This window comes from Ornithorhynchus anatinus, chromosome 5 (genome assembly GCF_004115215.2).
Source record: "Ornithorhynchus anatinus isolate Pmale09 chromosome 5, mOrnAna1.pri.v4, whole genome shotgun sequence".
Classification (NCBI taxonomy): Eukaryota; Metazoa; Chordata; class Mammalia; order Monotremata; family Ornithorhynchidae; genus Ornithorhynchus; species Ornithorhynchus anatinus.
The window spans coordinates 123,751-140,405 of record NC_041732.1 but is presented as its reverse complement, the minus strand read 5'-3'; the positions used below and the strand labels follow the sequence as shown (position 1 = coordinate 140,405).

The 16,655-nt window shown below is 61.4% G+C and overlaps 2 protein-coding genes and 1 long non-coding RNA gene across 5 annotated transcripts; all 3 read right to left on the bottom strand.

The window, feature by feature from the left end:
• Window positions 1-74: 74 nt before the first annotated feature.
• On the bottom strand, window positions 75-7,113 carry LOC114812135 (FXYD domain-containing ion transport regulator 5-like). Of its 2 annotated transcripts, XM_029065356.1 has the most exons (6): window positions 7,081-7,113; window positions 6,601-6,694; window positions 1,325-1,360; window positions 782-856; window positions 315-360; window positions 75-219 (listed from the first exon to the last, which is right to left on the bottom strand). In XM_029065356.1, the coding sequence occupies exons 1-6, from the start codon at window positions 7,090-7,092 to the stop codon at window positions 213-215; spliced, it is 270 nt and encodes an 89-aa protein (XP_028921189.1). In that variant the 5' UTR covers window positions 7,093-7,113; the 3' UTR covers window positions 75-212. The 2 variants fall into 2 exon arrangements, with proteins under 2 accessions (XP_028921189.1, XP_039768169.1); XM_039912235.1 differs by lacking the exon at window positions 315-360.
• Window positions 7,114-7,596: 483 nt separating this feature from the next.
• Window positions 7,597-11,135, bottom strand: LOC103165600. 2 transcript variants are annotated; one of them, XR_005660058.1, is made up of 6 exons: window positions 11,119-11,135; window positions 8,740-8,775; window positions 8,502-8,576; window positions 8,226-8,259; window positions 7,987-8,021; window positions 7,597-7,713 (listed from the first exon to the last, which is right to left on the bottom strand). It is a non-coding gene; the product is annotated as an uncharacterized LOC103165600 (long non-coding RNA). The 2 variants fall into 2 exon arrangements; XR_003759768.2 differs by lacking the exon at window positions 11,119-11,135 and having other exon boundaries at window positions 8,740-8,862.
• A 607-nt stretch (window positions 11,136-11,742) lies between these two features.
• On the bottom strand, window positions 11,743-16,514 carry FXYD1 (FXYD domain containing ion transport regulator 1). Its single transcript, XM_029065349.1, has 8 exons — window positions 16,423-16,514; window positions 14,718-14,793; window positions 13,826-13,879; window positions 13,423-13,497; window positions 12,996-13,032; window positions 12,220-12,269; window positions 12,052-12,109; window positions 11,743-11,874 (listed from the first exon to the last, which is right to left on the bottom strand). The coding sequence occupies exons 2-7, from the start codon at window positions 14,788-14,790 to the stop codon at window positions 12,087-12,089; spliced, it is 312 nt and encodes a 103-aa protein (XP_028921182.1). The 5' UTR covers window positions 14,791-14,793; window positions 16,423-16,514; the 3' UTR covers window positions 11,743-11,874; window positions 12,052-12,086.
• Window positions 16,515-16,655: the final 141 nt, after the last annotated feature.

The following is a 16,655-nucleotide window of genomic DNA, read 5'->3' as shown; positions in this document are numbered from 1 at the left end:
CGGGCTCTTGCCACCGAGCCACGCTGCTTCTCCCAGCCGCGGTTCGGTCCCGTTCAGCCCAGCCCCGCGCTAACTCGGTTTCGGACACTTTAATTTTGGCTGCAACGAGTGGAGGTGGAAGAAGGGCCGGAGATGGGCGCCGGGGCCCGGGGGGCAGGGCTGGGCTCCGTCCCCACGCCGGCCAGCCGCGGGGGCGTCACTCGTGGGCGACTCTAGGCACTGCGGAAGCACAGAGGAGAGGAGTGAGTGGGGTGAGCACCGGGGGGGGGGGGGAGCTGGAAGGGCCTCCCTCCTCCCCCTCGTCCCCCTCTCACCTCTGATGCTGCCGGCGGCAGGGGGACCCCCTGGGGCAGCGATCACCTGGACCGGAAACAAAGGTCGAGGCGCAGCCGGACAGTCCCCGGCCCCGGCTTCCCTCCTTCTCCCCAGAGCCCGACCAACCCCTCGGTCCAGGCCCCGCCCGCTCTCTGCCCAGGCCCCACCCGCCCCCTCTTCCCAGACCTCGCCCACCTTCTCCCTAGGCCCCGCCTATCCTCTCTGTCCAGACCCTGCCTGTCCTCTGTGCCCAGGCCCCGCCCGCCCCCTCTGCCCAGGCTCCGCCCGCCCTCTGTGCCCAGGCCCCGCCCGCCCCCTCTGCCCAGGCTCCGCCCGCCCTCTGTGCCCAGGCCCCGCCTGCCCCCTCTGCCCAGGCTCCGTCCACCGCCCCGCCTTTCCCCTCTGTCCAGGCTTCGCCCACCGCCCCCCCCGGCCCCGCCCGCCCTCTTCCCAGTCCCCGCCCTACTGGTGAGGATGAGGATTCCTGTGATGAACAGCACGGCTGCGGCCACCAGCCCCCACATCCTGAGCGTCCGCACGTCTAAGGGGAGGGCAAAGGGAGGGAGAGAGTGGGTGAGCCCCAGGCCTGGTGCGGAGGGACACGGGAGTGGGAGGCGCACACTGCTGAGGCCCTGCCCCGGTTCAGCCCTCTAGATTGTAAACTCCCTTGAAACTGTAACCTCGTTATGATCAGGGAACGTGTCTGCTAATTCTGTCGTATTGTACTCTCCCACGCGCTTAGTGCAGCGCTCTGTGCATAGTGAATGCTCAATAGATACCATTGGTTGGTTGATTACGTGCCAAGCACTGTGCTAAATGCTGGGGTTGACCCAAGATAATCCAGTCCCATACTAGCTTTACAGTCTTATTTGGAGCAAGACCAGACGCTCGATCCCCATTTTAGAGAGGAGGAAACTGCAGGCATAGAGGAAGTGAAGTGAGTTGCCCGAGTTCACACTGCACCCCACCCCGCCCCAGGTTTCCATTTTCGTCTCTCTTCCCGACTCACCGTAGTGGAAAGGGTCATCTGTGTCAGTGCTGGAGCCTGCAAGAGACGGGGAGAATGATATGGGGACTTGCCCTGTCGATGTTATTGTCTCTGTGTTGGGGGCTGGAGTTTGGAACAAAGTTTGGAACAAGAGTTCGTAATCCTCCAGGTCGGATGCCAACTCTGGAAAGGAAGAAGAGGATCAGCAAGGGTGGAAGTGGCAGTGTGGGGGGCAGGGAGAGGAAACATCTACAAGTCACCTCAGACTCAGTTTCCCCTTATCTCCTCCTCCTGCCCCCAACCTGGTCTGGTGGGAGGGAGAGGGGCACAACTCACAGGAGTGGTTATATGTCGGGGGGCGGGGAGGAGTCGTACTCTGATTTTTGCCCATAGCGACCACCCCATCTCTCTGCCTGAGATAAAACTGGAGACCAGTTCCAGACCCCCCTCCATGATCTCTGGAGACCCTACCCCAGCTATGGAAACCTCCCCGCCCCCCAAGATCTCCAGGGACCCCCATCTCTGATTCTCTCCCCTGGAAATCATTTTTCTAAAAAAAAGTTTAGTTTATGCCTCCCCACTCTTCAAGAACCTCCAGTGGTTGCCCATCCAACTCTGCACCAAACACCAACCTACTGACTCATCATGACTCGTTCTCATCTCTCCCACCCCCAGATCCCTGGTTCAGGCCCTTCCTCCTGTCTGGAACTCCCTTCTCCTTCATATCCTGGTCTCCTCATCTTCAAGGCCCTTCTGAAATCATCTCCTCCAGGATTATCATCATTTTTATTGTCAATAACAATCATAATAATAGTATTTGTTAAGTGCTTACTAAAAGCCAAGCTAGGCAGAGAGGCTTAGTGGAAAGAGCACAGGCTTGGGAGTCAGAGGATGTGGGTTCTAATGCCGGCTCCACCACTTGTCTGCTGTGTGACCGTGGGCAAATCACTTAAGTTTTCTGTGCCTCAGTTCCCTCGTCTGGGGATTAAGACTGTGAGCCCCAAGTGGGACAACCTGATTACCTTGTATCCACCCCAGTGCTTAGAACAGTGCTTGTCACAAAGTAAGTGCTTAACAAAAGGCTATTATACACGAAAGAGAAGCAGCCTAGCCTAGTGGATAAAGAGTGGTCCTGGGAGTCAGAAGGACCTGGGTTCTAATCCTGAGTCTGCCACTTGTCTGCTTGGTGACCTTAGTCAAGTCACTTCACTTCTCTGTGCTTCACTCACCTCATCTGTAAAATGGGGATTAAGATTGTGAGCTCCATGGGGGACAGGGACTGTGTCCAATTCAATTTGCTTGTATCTACCCCGGTGCTTAGTTCAGTGCCTGGCACATAGTAAGCACTTAACAAGTACACTATTATTATTATTATCCTTATTGTTATGATCAGGTTAGATATAGTCTCTGTCCCATAAAGGGCTCCCAGTCTAAGTAGGAGAGAGAACAGGTACTGAATCTGTATTTGACAGATGAGGAAACTGAGGCACAGAAAAGTTAAATGACTTGCCCAAGGCCTTGCAGCAGGCAAGTAATAATGTTGGTATTTGTTAAGCGCGTACTACGTGCACAGCACTGTTCTAAGCGCTGGGGTAGATACGAGGTAATCAGGTTGTCCTACATGAGGCTCACAGTTAATCCCCATTTTACAGATGAGGTAACTGAGGCACAGAGAAGTGAAGTGACTTGCCCACAGTCACACAGCTGACAAGTGGTCGAGCCGGGAGTCGAACCCATGACCTCTGACTCCGAAGCCCAGGCTCTTTCCACTGAGCCAAGCTGCTTCCCAAGTGGCAGTCATGCATTCATTCATTCATTCATTCATTTGTATTTATTGAGCACTTACTGTGTGCAAAGCACTGTACTAAAATCTTGGAAAATACAATTCAACAATAAAGAGAATAAAGAGTCAAAATTAGGGCATCCGTTCCCTAATTCCAAGGGCCAGGCCCTTTCCATTAGAAGGCCTGGCTTGATTAATCTCTCGACACCCTTAATGGTATTTATTGAGTGCTTAATGTGTGCAGAGCACTGTGCTAAACACTTAGAGTACAGAGTATGCTAATCACTGTATAATCTCTACCCTCACCAGCTTTGAAATCCCTCTATCTGACCACAACCTCCTCACTCGCCCTCTGTCCCACACACCTCCTCCCCACAAGTTTGTTTTGTTCCTCCACAGAGACCTCCCATCTTTTCATCTCACCCAATGTTCTCAAGTCATCATTAACCATTTAGCCTCCATACCCAAACTACCTTCTCTCGACCAAATTGACATCCTCAACACCACCCCCCTCCATTGAACTCCACTCCCTCGCTCCCCATCCCTTCGTTGAACCCATCCCATTAACCCACAGCCCTAGATCACCTCCACAGTCCTCTTCCTTTACTCCTGTGCACGAGATGCAGAAAGCTGCTGGTGGAAATCTAGATATCAGGCCAACCTCGTCCACCGCACGTTCATCCTCACATGCTTTAACGCTGCCCTCTTCTAATAATAATAATGTTGGTATTTGTTAAGCGCTTACTATGTGCCGAACACTGTTCTAAGCGCTGGGGTGGACACAGGGGAATCAGGTTGTCCCACTTGGGGCTCAGTCTTAATCCCCATTTTACAGATGAGGGAACTGAGGCACTGAGAAGTGGAGTGACTTGCCCACAGTCACACAGCTGACAAGTGGCAAAGGCGGGATTCGAACCCATGACCTCTGGCTCCCAAGCCTGGGCTCTTTCCACTGAGCCACACTCTTCTCTGCCTGGCAGTGTAATTTCTCCATTCTTATTGACACCCATGCCCACTGCCTTTGCCAGTTGTTCCAGAAATTAAACTCCCTCCTCAAACCCCCTGTCCCCCATCTACCACTGCTGTCTCAAGTTTCATTCCTCCAATTTTCTCCTAGATCCCCTCCAATCTGGCTTCCTTCCCTGTCACTCCACAGAAGCCACCCTCTCAAAGGTCACCAGTGATCTCCTTGCCAACTCCAACGGCCTCTACTCCATCCTAATCCTCCTCCTCCTCCCCTCAGCTGCCTTCGACATCGTTGACCACCCCCTTCTCCTGAAAACATTATCCTATCTCGGCTTCACTGACACTGTCCTCTCCTGGTTCTCTTAACTGTCTGGCTGCTTATTCTCAGTTTATTTCATGGGCGGCTCCTCTGCCTTCCACGCCCTAACTGAATTTCCCTCAAGGTTCAGTTCTGGGTTCCCATCTATTCTCCATGTACACCCACTCCCTTGGAGAACTCATCGGCTTCCATGGCTTCAACTACTATCTCTAAGTGGATGATCGCCAGATCTACATCTCTAGCCCTGATCTCTCTCCCCTGCAGTGTCACATTTCCTTCTGCCTCAGGACATCCCTGTTTGAATTTCCTGCCGTCACTTTAAACTTAACACGTCCACAATATAACTCTTTATCTTCCCACCCAAACCCTGTCCTTTCCCTGACTTTCCCATCGCTGTAAACAGCACCACCAGTAAGCCCTCGAGAAGCAGCGGGGCTCAGTGGGATAGAGCCTGGGCTTGGGAGTCAGAGATCATGAGTTCTAATCCCAGCTCTGCCGCTTGTCAGCGGTGTGACTTTGGGCAAGTCACTTAACTTCTCTGTGCCTCACTTGCCTCATCTGTAAAATGGGGATGAAGACTGTGAGCCCCATGTGGGACAACCTGATCACCTTGTATCTACCCCAGCGCTTAAAACAACGCTTTGCACATAGTAAGTGCTTAACAGATACCATCATTATTATCTTTCCTGTCTCACAAGCCCTTAACCTTGGGGTTATCCTGGACTCCTCTGTCTCGTTCAGCCCACATATTCAATCTATCCTAAATCCTGTCGGTTTAACCTTCACGACATCGCTGAAATTCACCCTCCTCCATCCAAACTGCTACCATGTTAATCCAAGCATTTCTCCTATCCCTCCTTGATTACCGTATCAGCCTCATTCATTCATTCATATTTATTGAGCGCTTACTATATGCAGACCACTGTACTAAGCGCTTGGAATGTACAATTCGGCAACAGATAGAGATAATCCCTGCCCATTGACGGGTTTACAGTCTAATCAGCCTCCTTGCTGACTTCCCTGCCTCCTGTCTCTCCCCACTCCAGCCCATACTGCACTCTGCTGCCCGGAAAATGATCCGGGCAGCAGATCATTTTCCCTCCCCACGAAGAGCTCGCAGTCCGAAGGGTAAGGTGGGCAGGGACCGTGCCTACCAACTCTGCTGTATTGTACTATCCCGAGCACTTAGGACAGTACTCTTTGTACAGTAAGCGCTCAATAAATACCACTGCTTGATAAATTATGGATGACTACATAAATTCTCTGGGGCTGAGGGTAGCATGAATATCAAGGTCCTAGAGGATACAGATCCAAGTGCACAGGGGTTGCAGAGGGGAGAACGAGTCGGGGAAATGAGGCTTTAATCGACACAGGCCTCTTGGAGGAGATGTGATTTTAATAGGGCTTGGAAGGTGGGGAGGGTGGTGGTCCCCCACTTCTGCCACTTCAGCACTTCCACCGGAGCACTCCGTTCCTTTTATTTATTCATTCATTCATTCGTATTTATTGAACGCTTACTATGTGCAGAGCACTGTACTAAGTGCTTGGAATATACAATTCGGCAACAGATAGAGAGAATCCCTGCCCATTTAACGGGCTCACAGTCTAAACAGTCTTACGGTTCCCACCCCCGTTGCACTTTTGTCCACATCTTTGTACTGCAATTCTTCCTTCTCCCCGTAAATTCTTACAGTGTCTGTCTCCTGAGCTAGTTTTAAACTCTCTGAGAGCAAGGACTGTGACTTGACTCTATTGCCCTGTCCCAAGTACAATGCTCTGACCAGAGTAAGCACATAATAAACACTATTGCCTGACTGAGGTTCCCTTAGTTAGGCCCATATTCTGGTTATTCTGGCCCATGCCTCTCCCCATCTTTAAAACTTCCTTAAATTCCACTTCCTCCTGCAGGGATTCTGACCCACCCCCAGCTAGTCCCGGTCGTCGCTCATTCATATCCGGCTACTTTGCACCTGGTCAGTCCGCGCAGCACTCCGCACACGGCAGGCATCCAGTATCGTGCCAGGCTCGAACCAGGCGCCCAGCCCAGGGACCAGTGCAAAGCAGGTGCCCAATCTGGCGCCCGGCCCAGTGCTCTGCCCACCGGTAAATTCCCTTGACTGGCATCCTGCGGCTTCTGGCCCGAGCCCGTCCCCCATCCCGTCCTCCCACGAAACATCCGTCCCTCCCATTCCTGGCCGGTGTGGGGGGAGCCGGGGCGGGGACACTCACCTGGAGTGGGTGTGGGGAAGGCCAGGCCCGACCCCGGACGCAGGAATAGGAGCAGGAGCAGGTGGAGCGGGATGCGCCGCTGTGGAGGAGCCATCTGCGGAGGGGTGCGGGCCGAAGCGGGCCGGTGGGAGGAGTATTACTCCTGTCCCCGGCCGCCTCCCGCCCCGCCCCACCCCATCCCGTCCCGCCCCCGGGCAGCGGACCGCAAAGAGGGAAACCGCAAACCGTTAGTGTCCGCTTGTATCTAGGCTTCCACATGGGGCACGGGCGGGGTCCGAGGAGGAGGCAGGGGCTGGAGCTGGGGCCTGGCCCGGGCAGCTGGGCCTCCCACACAGGGAGGGGCCGGGGCAGAACCTGAGGGGCAGGGGGCAGGGGGTAGGGCCGGAGCGGGACCCTTACCTCGGAGCTTAGGGTCTGTCCGGAGCCTGCGTGGGAGGGGCAGAGCGGGGAGCAGGGAGTGGGGGGACCAGTCTTACTCACAGTAACAGTCATTTCCTCTCCGGTTTCCGGGCATCAAAGCCCGGAGGGAGGAGCCGGCGGGGGGCACCTCGGGGCGGGGCAGAGCCGGGGGAGATCCCGGGGGGAGACCCCCTGGGGGCGGGGGGGAGCCCGGGGGCGGCGGAAGGAGGGGACGCAGAGTCGGGGTCCGTGGGGCCGGGGAGGAGGAAAGACACGAAGCACGGAAGGAAAACCTGTCCACGTTTATTGAGCTCAGCGGCGGTACAGAGAGTGGGGGCGGGGGCGGGGGGCGCCCGGAGGCCACGGGGCGCGGCGGGCGCGGGGGTCCGCGGCGAGCGCGGGGTCGGCGGGCGCGGGGGTCCCCGGGCGTGGGCGGCTCCTCGGTCTCTCGGGGCGCTGAGCGGGAGAGGACTGGCGGGGCGGGCGGCCCGGTGACGAGACCTCCGACGCGCGGGGACGGAACACGGGGAAGCGGGGGAGCCGGCGGCCTCGCCCCCTTCCCCCGGCCCCCACCCCGGCCCCCACCCCGGCCCCTCCTCCCCCCGGCTCCCCTGGCCCGGCCCGGCCCGGCCCGGCCCGGCCCAGACCGGCCCGGGGTCGGTGGAGGAGCCGGGTTTGCTGGGCGGAACAGTGAGTCGGTCTACATGGCCGGAGCTGCCGGGGGAAGGGACGAGGGGGGCGGGGAGGGGGGAGAGGGCGGAGGGAAGGAGGGGGGGGTCAGCCCCGCCCTCCCCCTCTTAGGATCCGCTCCGGCCCCCTCCACTTCCCGGTTCCGCCCCCCGCCCCCTCCCCGATCCCCCTTCCTGCGGAGCCCGCCCCTTCCCCTTCCCGGGATCCGGCCCCCGCGCTCTCCCCGTCTTGGGGGTCTCCGCTGGCCCCTTCCCTCCCCTTCCTGGGCTTGGCCCCTCACTCTCCGCCCACACTTACTTGGAGTTTTGATGGGTCGCAGGTCGGATTTACTGCTGCAGGAGGCATGGATAGACAGACAGTGTTGAGGACCGATCGATGGACATTAATAGCCTCTCCCGGCCCGCCCTTCCTCTCCTGCACCCTCCAGCCTCTCCTTCTCCCCTTCAGCCTCTGTCCCCGCTCCCCCTCTTCCGACCCTCCTTCCTCCGCACGCACACACACACACACACTCTCACTCACTCACTCTTCCTCCTCACCTCGAGTCCGATTTCCTGCATTTCACCTTCTTGCCTGGTTGGGGACGGGAGAGGTGGGAGTCAGAGAGAAGGGAGGAAAGGCGGCCGGACTGGGGTCTAGGATGGGGGCAGGTAGGCTGGGAGGAGGGACGGGGCCAGGGCCGTGTTGGGGTGGGGTCGGTTGAGGTGGAGGTTGGTTGGGGTGGGGCTGGGGTGGGGGCGGGGCTACTGGGGAGGGGCGTGGCCAAGGCCTGGGCCGGGGGCTGGGCCAGCGGCTGGGCTGGAGTGGATACTCACTGAGGACAATGATAATTCCTACCACGAACATGATCGTGGCCAGGGTGAGGCCGATGGTGCGGACCGTGTCGTAGTCTGGGGGACAGGAGAGAGGGAGGCGTCAGGGAGTCCGCGGGGGCCTAGTCCTGCCCGTCGTCCACCCCCGCCTCTACCCCCGGCCCTGCACGCCCCCCGGCCCGACCTGGCTCCACCGGGCCCGGCTCCGACCCCACCCTCCCCTCCCCCGCCCTGGACGCACCATATTCAAAGCGGTCCGGACGGTCCTGAGTCGGGGCTGCGGAGAGACAGACGGTGACGGTCCGAGGAGCCCAGACCCCCGCCCCCCTCGCTGCCCCTCACAGCCCAGGGAGGGGCCTGGGCGGGGGGCCGGGCCGGCGGGAGCCAGGGGAGGGGGGGACCGAAGGGGCCGGGGCTGTTGCCAGGAGACACTGGGGAAAGAGGAGGTTGACATGGCAACGGGGCATCAGCAGGAGCGGGAGGCCGGAAGCTAGGGCAAGATGGGGAGGGAGAGGAAGAGAAGAAGAGGCGGAGAGGGAAGGGGACGCGTGACCTCCTGTCTCCGTGGTCGCGAGTGCCACTTTCGGGGTCCCGGACCCCCAGGACCTGGGGAGGGGGGGTTGGGGTTGGGCGCGGTCCCCGCAGTGTGACGCAGCTTCGGCTCTGGACCCTGGACCAGAGCCGGGGTTGGGGGCGGGGCTGGGCGGGCTGGGCCACGGCCTGGCAGGCAGCGGGGTGGACAGGGCTGGACCATGGCCAGGCGTAGGGGGTGGGGGGACAGGAGAGGTTGGCAGGGTTGGACTACGGCCTTGCGTTGATTGGGCGAGGAGGAGTTGGCTGGCGGGACCACAGCCGGGTGGGGGGTGGGGTTAGTAGGTCCGGACCACGGCCTGGCGGGGCCAGGGGTTAGAAGGACCGGACCACGGCCCGGCGTTGGAGAGGGGTTGGTAGGGGTGGGCCACCGCCTGGCGAGGAGGGCGGCGAAGGGCTGGCGGGGCCTAGCGTTGGAGGGAGGGTTGGCAGGGCCGGGCGGAGCGGAGGGGGTTGGACAGGATTGGACCGCTGCCCGACGGTGGGATGAGGCGGGGCTGGCGGGGCTGGATGACTGCCGGGGAGTCGGGAGCCGGGCTAGTACGGTTGGACCAGGGCCCGGCGGGGGAGGGGTGGCGGTGGGCCGGGCCGGGCCACAGGCTGTCCGGGGAGGGGAGCTGGACGGCTAGCGGGGCTGGACGACTGCCAGGGGCTGGGGCGGGGCCGGCAAGGCTGTACCGTGGCCGGCGGGGAGAGGGCGGGGTTGACCAGGCCGTCCCCCGCCCCGCCGCCCTCCCCCTCCATGGCCCATCCCTCACCGTGTCTCCCCATCGATTAGCGGCTCCGCAGCGAGGACTCCGGGCCGTTGGGTCCACTGCCGCCCGCCCGCTCCGCTTCACCCCGCCTCACCCCGCCTCTACCCCGCCCCGCCGGCCCTCGCCTGCCCAGCTCGCGCTTCTCGGAAGACCCGAGACATTACCCGCGTTGCCCTGTCCACCCCCCGGGGGAGGGGGGGGTCTCCAGCCCCGGCCGCGTTGCCCGGAGGCCTTAGCGAGGAGTTGGGGGGGGTCAGCCTGGTGAGGGTGGGTGGTCTGGAGACAGCGCTGGGGACAGCGCCCGGGCATCTCTATGTGTAGCGGTGGGATGGGGTGGGTGAGCGCATGTGACTGGGTCTGGGGGTGGGGGTGGGGGTGGGGGAGGGGGAGGGTGTGTGTGTGTGTGTGCGCGGCCGGCCGGGCCTGGCCCCCCCAGTGGGCCGTGAGAGGGTTCAGGAGGCCGGGGCGAGGCGCAGTGACATCCCCCTGTTGGCATGGGCGGCAGAGGGGCGTGCGCAGGCGCACAGAGTCTCGCTCCCTGGGTGCGGTCGCTGCGGCTTCTCCGGCCGCCCCCGCCCCGCCCCGCCCCTCCCCGACCCAACCCACTCCGCCCTGACCCCCCCCCCATCCCCCATCCCGGGAATGACCCCGCAACGCGGGGCGACGTGGAGACCAGCCGAGGCACCCAGATACTGGCCGGGCCGGAAAGAGACCCCCCCCCCCCAAGACGGGCAGAGATGAGCAGAGACAGGCAGTCCCCCCCAGAGATGGGACAGAGATGAGCAGAGACGCGCGGAGTGACCGAGGAAGACACGCAGGCAGAGATCTCTCTCTCTATCTCTGTGTTCCTCTCTCTCTCTCTCTAACACACACACACAGGCGAAGAAGCCGGCAGGCGGTAGAGACCGTCAGGCGGACGCGCAGCCCCGGCAGGAGCCGTCCGTTACCATGGCGACGGGGCTGAGCATTTTGTCCGTCTCCCCGTCTGCCCCTTCCCCCGGAGCCTCGCATTCCCCCCCCCCGGGAGGCGCGTGTTCCGCCGCGTGCGGAGGCGGTGGCCGGGATGTCGCGGGACGGGAGAGGGGGCGCGCCCGTGCCGGGCCTGTGCAACGCGCGTGCAACCCGGGCCGGAGCCCGCGGGGCGTGTAAGCCGGCCGAGGGCGTGCAGCGGGGCTGCCCGGGCCGTGGGGCGCCCCCCGGGCCCCCGGACCCCGGACCCCGGTCCCCGGACCCCGGACCCCGGACCCCCGGCTCCGGGCCGGCCCCGCACTCACGCGGTGTGGTGACCCCCATAGCGGCGGCTGGAAGAGATGGAGATGGAGGCGGCGACGGCGACGGCGGCGGCGGCGGCGGCGGCGGCAGGGTCCGACTGGTAGCGACTGCGCTCAGGCTGAGGCTCGGCTCGGGGAGCGTGTGTGGGGGGCAGGGGCGGCAGCCAATGCGGGGAGAGAATCGGGGACTGAGCCCGCCCCCAGCGTCCCCCCCGTCAACCCTCTCCCCCCAACGCCCCCGCCCCCCTCGCCCCCAGCGCCTCCCCCTCGGCCTACCCCCTCCGTCCCCTGCCCCCTTCCTCCCCTGCTCCCTCCCTCCCCTGCCCCCTCTCTCCCCTGCCCCCTCCCTCCCCTGCCCCTTTCCTCCCTTGTCCCCTCCCTCCCCTACCCTCTCTTTCCCCCGCTCCCCACCTGCCCTCTCCGCTCCCTACCTGCCCTCTTCTCCCCCTCCTTTCCCCCTAAACCGTCTGCTCCCACCCCCGCAGTCCCGTTTCCCGCATCCTCGAACGGATATTTCCCAGATTTTGGGTCACGAGAGCTGGGGGAGGGTGAAGAGGGGGCCTCGGGGAATCCCGGAGCCCTGCGATCCTCCGACTCCCTCGGCGGACGGACAGACGGACTCTCCTAGTCAAGGAACTGCGTTTATTATAAGGCTGGGGGTTCAGAGCTCGGGGAGGGGGACAGCGCCGCACCCTGCCCTGTATCCCTTCGCAGCCCCCACCTCGAGCTGGGCCAAGAGGGTATCGGGGCGGGGAGGACCTGGAAGGAAAAAGGATGGTTAGAGGAGATTGAAGCCTTGGGGGAGGGGTGACCTGAAGTTACCAGCGCCCCACCTTCGACCCCCCCCCCCCACAATTCCCTTCCCTTCCAGCGACATAATCTTAAAAGGCGAGGGCCCCCTCCTCTCCCCCTCCGACCCAAGACGGACTCACTAACCTGCAGGGAGGGTCGGGTGGCGAGGGGAGAGGCGCCTATCTCCTCCGGCTGGACAGGCCTGGGAAACAGAGATTTGGGTGTCCGCGGGGGGGGGGGGGGTGTCCTGCTGCTCCGCCCTCCTCCCTTCCTCCCCCATCTTCGGTCTTCCCTTTAACTCCCCCAACTCACGGCGGATGGAACTGCGGAAAGCACCTTCCTCTTCGTCGGGTTCCCCCGTCCTCGGGAAGGAGAGACAGAAAGACAGTCAGAGATGAAGAGACAGAGAGAGAGGAGAGGAAGAGACATCCAGAGGTAGAGGTGGAAGATGGAGATGGAAAGATGGAGAGACAGAAAGAAGAGAGAAACAGAGGTGGAGAGGTAGATGCAACCCGAGATAGAGAGATAAGCCAGAGATAAAGAGACAGAGACGAAGATGGAATAATCGTAGTCGTCGTAGTACGACTACGTCATAGTAATAGATGATGATATTTGTTAAGCGCTTACTATGTGCCAAGCACTCTTCTAAGCCCTGGAGGGGATACCAGGTAGGCTGTCCCACGTGGGGCTCACAGTCTCAATCCCCCTTTTACAGATGAGGTAACTGAGGCCCAGAGAAGTTGTGACTTGCCCAAAGTCACACAGCTGACAAGTGGCGGAGCCGGGATTAGAACCCATGACCTCTGACTCCCAAGCCCGTGCTCTTGCAACTGAGCCACTCTGCTTCTCAATGTGATTGAGCGCCCACTTGATGGCGTGCACCGCACTGGACAAAGTGTTTGGGCAGCAGAGAAAAACAACATTCCCTGTCCGCAGGATGTTGGCACTATAACTGGGGTGAGAGAGGGGTCGTGAGACGGACAGTCCGAGCTGGAGAGACAAGTAGAGACTGAGAGGTGGACAGATAGTCCGAGGCGGTTGGGAAAGTCCAAGGCCGGACGGATGGACTGACGGACAGCTCCTCTCACCTCTGTTGCTGATTGAATTTGCAGCGACACCTCCGGCCTGAAGGGTGGAAATGAAAGCACTGCAAGCCAGGCTTCTCGTGGTGGTGGCTCGCTCTGCTCCCCGACCCTCTCCCGTGGCTCGGCCCCCTCCCGCCCCCTTGTCTCTTCTCCCCCGCCCCCTCTCGCCTCTCTGCTTCCCCCGCCCCCTTGTCTCCGCTCCCCCGCCCCTTCTCATCTCTCTGTTCCCCTGCCCCCTTAGATGTTTCTACTTCTCCATCCCCTCTCGTGTCTCTGTTCCCTCCGCTCCCCATCCCGTGTCTCAGTTTGCCCCTCCCCGTCCCGTGTCTCTGCTCCCCCCACCACCCCGTGTATGTCTGCTTCTCCTCCCCTTATGGCTGTATCCCTGTCCCCCTCCCTTCCCTCCTGTGCCCTCGCCCAACACACGTACTGAGGATGATGAGAATTCCCAAGATGAAGAGGATCCCTGCGATGACCAGCCCCCCAATCCTCAGAGACTGGTAATCTGGGCAGAGGGAGACACAGAGCTGAGGCCCTCACACCCCCCAGGGTGAAGAGACAGAAGCAGGGAGGTGCAGGGACAGAGAGAGGCACGGAGACACAGAGGGATGCAAAAAGATTCAGAGAGACCTGGAAACATTGGCACGGAGACGCGGGGGAGTATGGAGGGAGGCAGAGAGGTGCAGAGACATAGAGAAATGTGGGCAGAGACATAGGAACACAGAGATGCCCAGACCTAGGGACCCAGCCACTGGTGCAGAGACCCAAGCCCCAGCCAGCCCGCCCACGCTGCGGGCTCTGGGGCAGCGGGTGGTCCCGTAAACACATCTCACCATAGCTGAAGGGGTCTCGATCCTCTGGAAGAGGCCCAGCTTGTTCTCGGGGGTCTGGGCAGAGAGGGGACAGCAGTCTGAGTGATAGGGGCCAGAGGCAGGGAGTGGCCTAATGGACTGGATGAACTCCTTGCCCCCAGACTGATCCCCAAGACAGTCCCCCTGAGCTCCCCGGCTGATTTCCCAAGAACTCCATTGAGCCCCAGAGTGATTCTCCTCAAGACAGACCCTTTACCCCCTCCCTGGTGGATCCCTTTGACCCCCAAATCTGTCTTCTCTCTTTCCCTTATTTGCCCTCCCTTCTGCATCTCCTCTACATTTGGGTCTGTAACCCTAAAGCCTTTTCCATTTCACTCCACCCCCACTGCAGATGAGTACATACCCGTCTGTTATCCGGTGTCTGTCTCCCCTTCTAATCTGTAAACTCTTTTCGGGCAGGGATCCTGGTTACCTACTCTATTGTATTGGACTCTCCCAACCACTTGGGTCAGTGGCTCTGCATACAGTAAGAGCTTAATAAATACCATCTATGATGAAGATGGTAATGATTAAGCACTTACTGTGTTCACAGCACTGTACTAAGCGCTTGGGAGAGTCCAGTATAACAGAGTTGGTAGACATGCTTCCTGCCCTCAAGGAGTTTAATAAATGCTATGGATTTATTTATCCCCTTTGACTGCCAGACTGATCCTTGCCTCCACCGACCCCTCCGTACTGGTCCCCTACGACCTACTCCATTACCAGCCGGGCCAAACTGGGCTCTAGACTGTCCCGATTAACCCACTCAGGCTGACCCCTATTGACTCCAGACGGCCCCCCACTGACCTCAGATTGACACCCCCCCGGCCTGACCTCTGACCCCAGGCTGACCGCCATCGATCCCCAAACTCACTGCCGTGGGCGGCGTAGGCCAGGCCGTGGGTCAGCAGGGCCCCAAGAAGCAGGGCCGGGGTCCAAGGCTCCATGTCCTGGGGACACACGGGGCCAGTCAGCCCCGCCCACCCCCCTCCTCCCTCCGGCCCGACCCCAGCCTGATGGGCCTCACTAAAATCCTCTGGGCGCCAACGGCTCGTCCTGTCGCTGACAGATGGAACCACAGGGGGGCGTGGGGGGCTTAGCGCCGCCAGGGGGCAGTGTGGGCGAGAAGGGGCAAGCGGGGGCGTGGGGGGCTTAGCGCTGCCAGGGAGCAGCTTGGGGACTCTTCTATGGTGAGAGTGTAGCTTGGGCAAGGGGGGGTATGGAGGGCTTAGATCGGTGAGGGGGCAAGGAGGGGCGAGGGGGGCCTAACCAGCAAGGGTGCAGCGTTGGAAGTGAAGCTTAGGGCGGTGAGGGTGCAGGGTGGGAAAGGAGGGTGTGGGGAGGCAGGGCACGGCGAGGGCACCAGGTGGGCATGGGGGGCATGGGGCAGTTGGGCACGGTGAGGGCGCGGGATAGGTATGGGGGGGCTTAGCGAGGTGAGAGTGCAGAGTGGGCAAAGGGGGGACGAGAGGGGCCTAGTCCAGCGAAGGTGCAACGTGGTCAGTGGGGGGCTCAGTGCGGTGAGCATGCCGGGTGGGCAAGGAGGGCGTGGGGAATCCGGGCATGGCGAAGGCACCAGGTGGGCATGGGGGGCTGCTTATGGCGAGGGCGCAGGGTGGGTAGGGGGGTCGTGAAGAGGGTACCGCCAGGGCAGAGGGTGAGCACATGGGGACATGGGGTGGTGGGCGAGACAGGGCCCAGCCACGGGCCGCCGTCACCAAGGTCAGTAGGCCCGTCCTGCCCCCGGTTGTTTCTCCAGGCTCCGACCCCGCGGTAGAAATAACTGTGCGTCACCCCGCAGGCATCCGTTCCCTCCCCCAACCCCATTACACCCCCTGCCGCACGCGTGCGTACACACACACACACACACACACAAACACACACACACACTCTCTCTCTCTCTCTCTCTCTCTCTCTCTCTCTCTCGATTTGGGCACAGCCCCGACAGGCCACAGAGGAAACAGGAAACACCGGGCAGGAGTGTTGGAAGACGTTCTACCCACCCTGGCATACACACACACACACACACACACACGCAGTTAAAATCTCACACAACCGCGGAGAAAACGACCGACACATCCTGACGTTCCGTTAAACTCTCATGCAACCACTGAAATAACGACACACACGCACACCCCGACACACAGTTGGACTTTCACACAACCCCAGGGATAACGACACCCACGCACATAACCCAACACACAGGTAGAGACTCCGGTTGGAGTTCCCCGCCTCCCGGACAAGGACAGTCAGTCAGTCACACGCCAGTGGCACAGTCAATCGGTCACACAGTCGTCAGACATCTGGATCTCCAGGTCCAGCCTCAGTCGGACACCCACGGCTTCACACGTTCCCACGGGACACAGCCCAGAAACAAGAGGCCCCGGCGGCCGTCAGGCCCAGAGATCGGCGGTGCGGGAGCCCCCCTCGCCCCGATCGGAAAGACAGAGCCGTGCGCGCACAACCGCACCCACGGGACCCGCGGGAGGGGACCGGGACTCCCCGCCCTCCGCACCCCCTCCCCCCACCCCCCATCCAGGACGTGTCCGAAATTGGCGGCCTCGGCGGGGGTTGCTCACGATCTCCGCTGACTGGCCGCCGCCTGGGGTCCTGCCGTGAGCCCGGGGGTCCGGTTCGCTCTGACTCCCCCGGCCCGCCCCGCACAGACCCGCCCCCCGCCCCCCGCACCGCCCCCGCCGCCCCCGCCGCCCCCGCCGCCCGGGCCGGTCCTGTAACCGGAGCCCGGGCTGGAAGCGGGCCAGGGCCGGGGGCCGGGGGCCGGGGGAGGGGCCGGGGGCCGGGGGATCGGGGG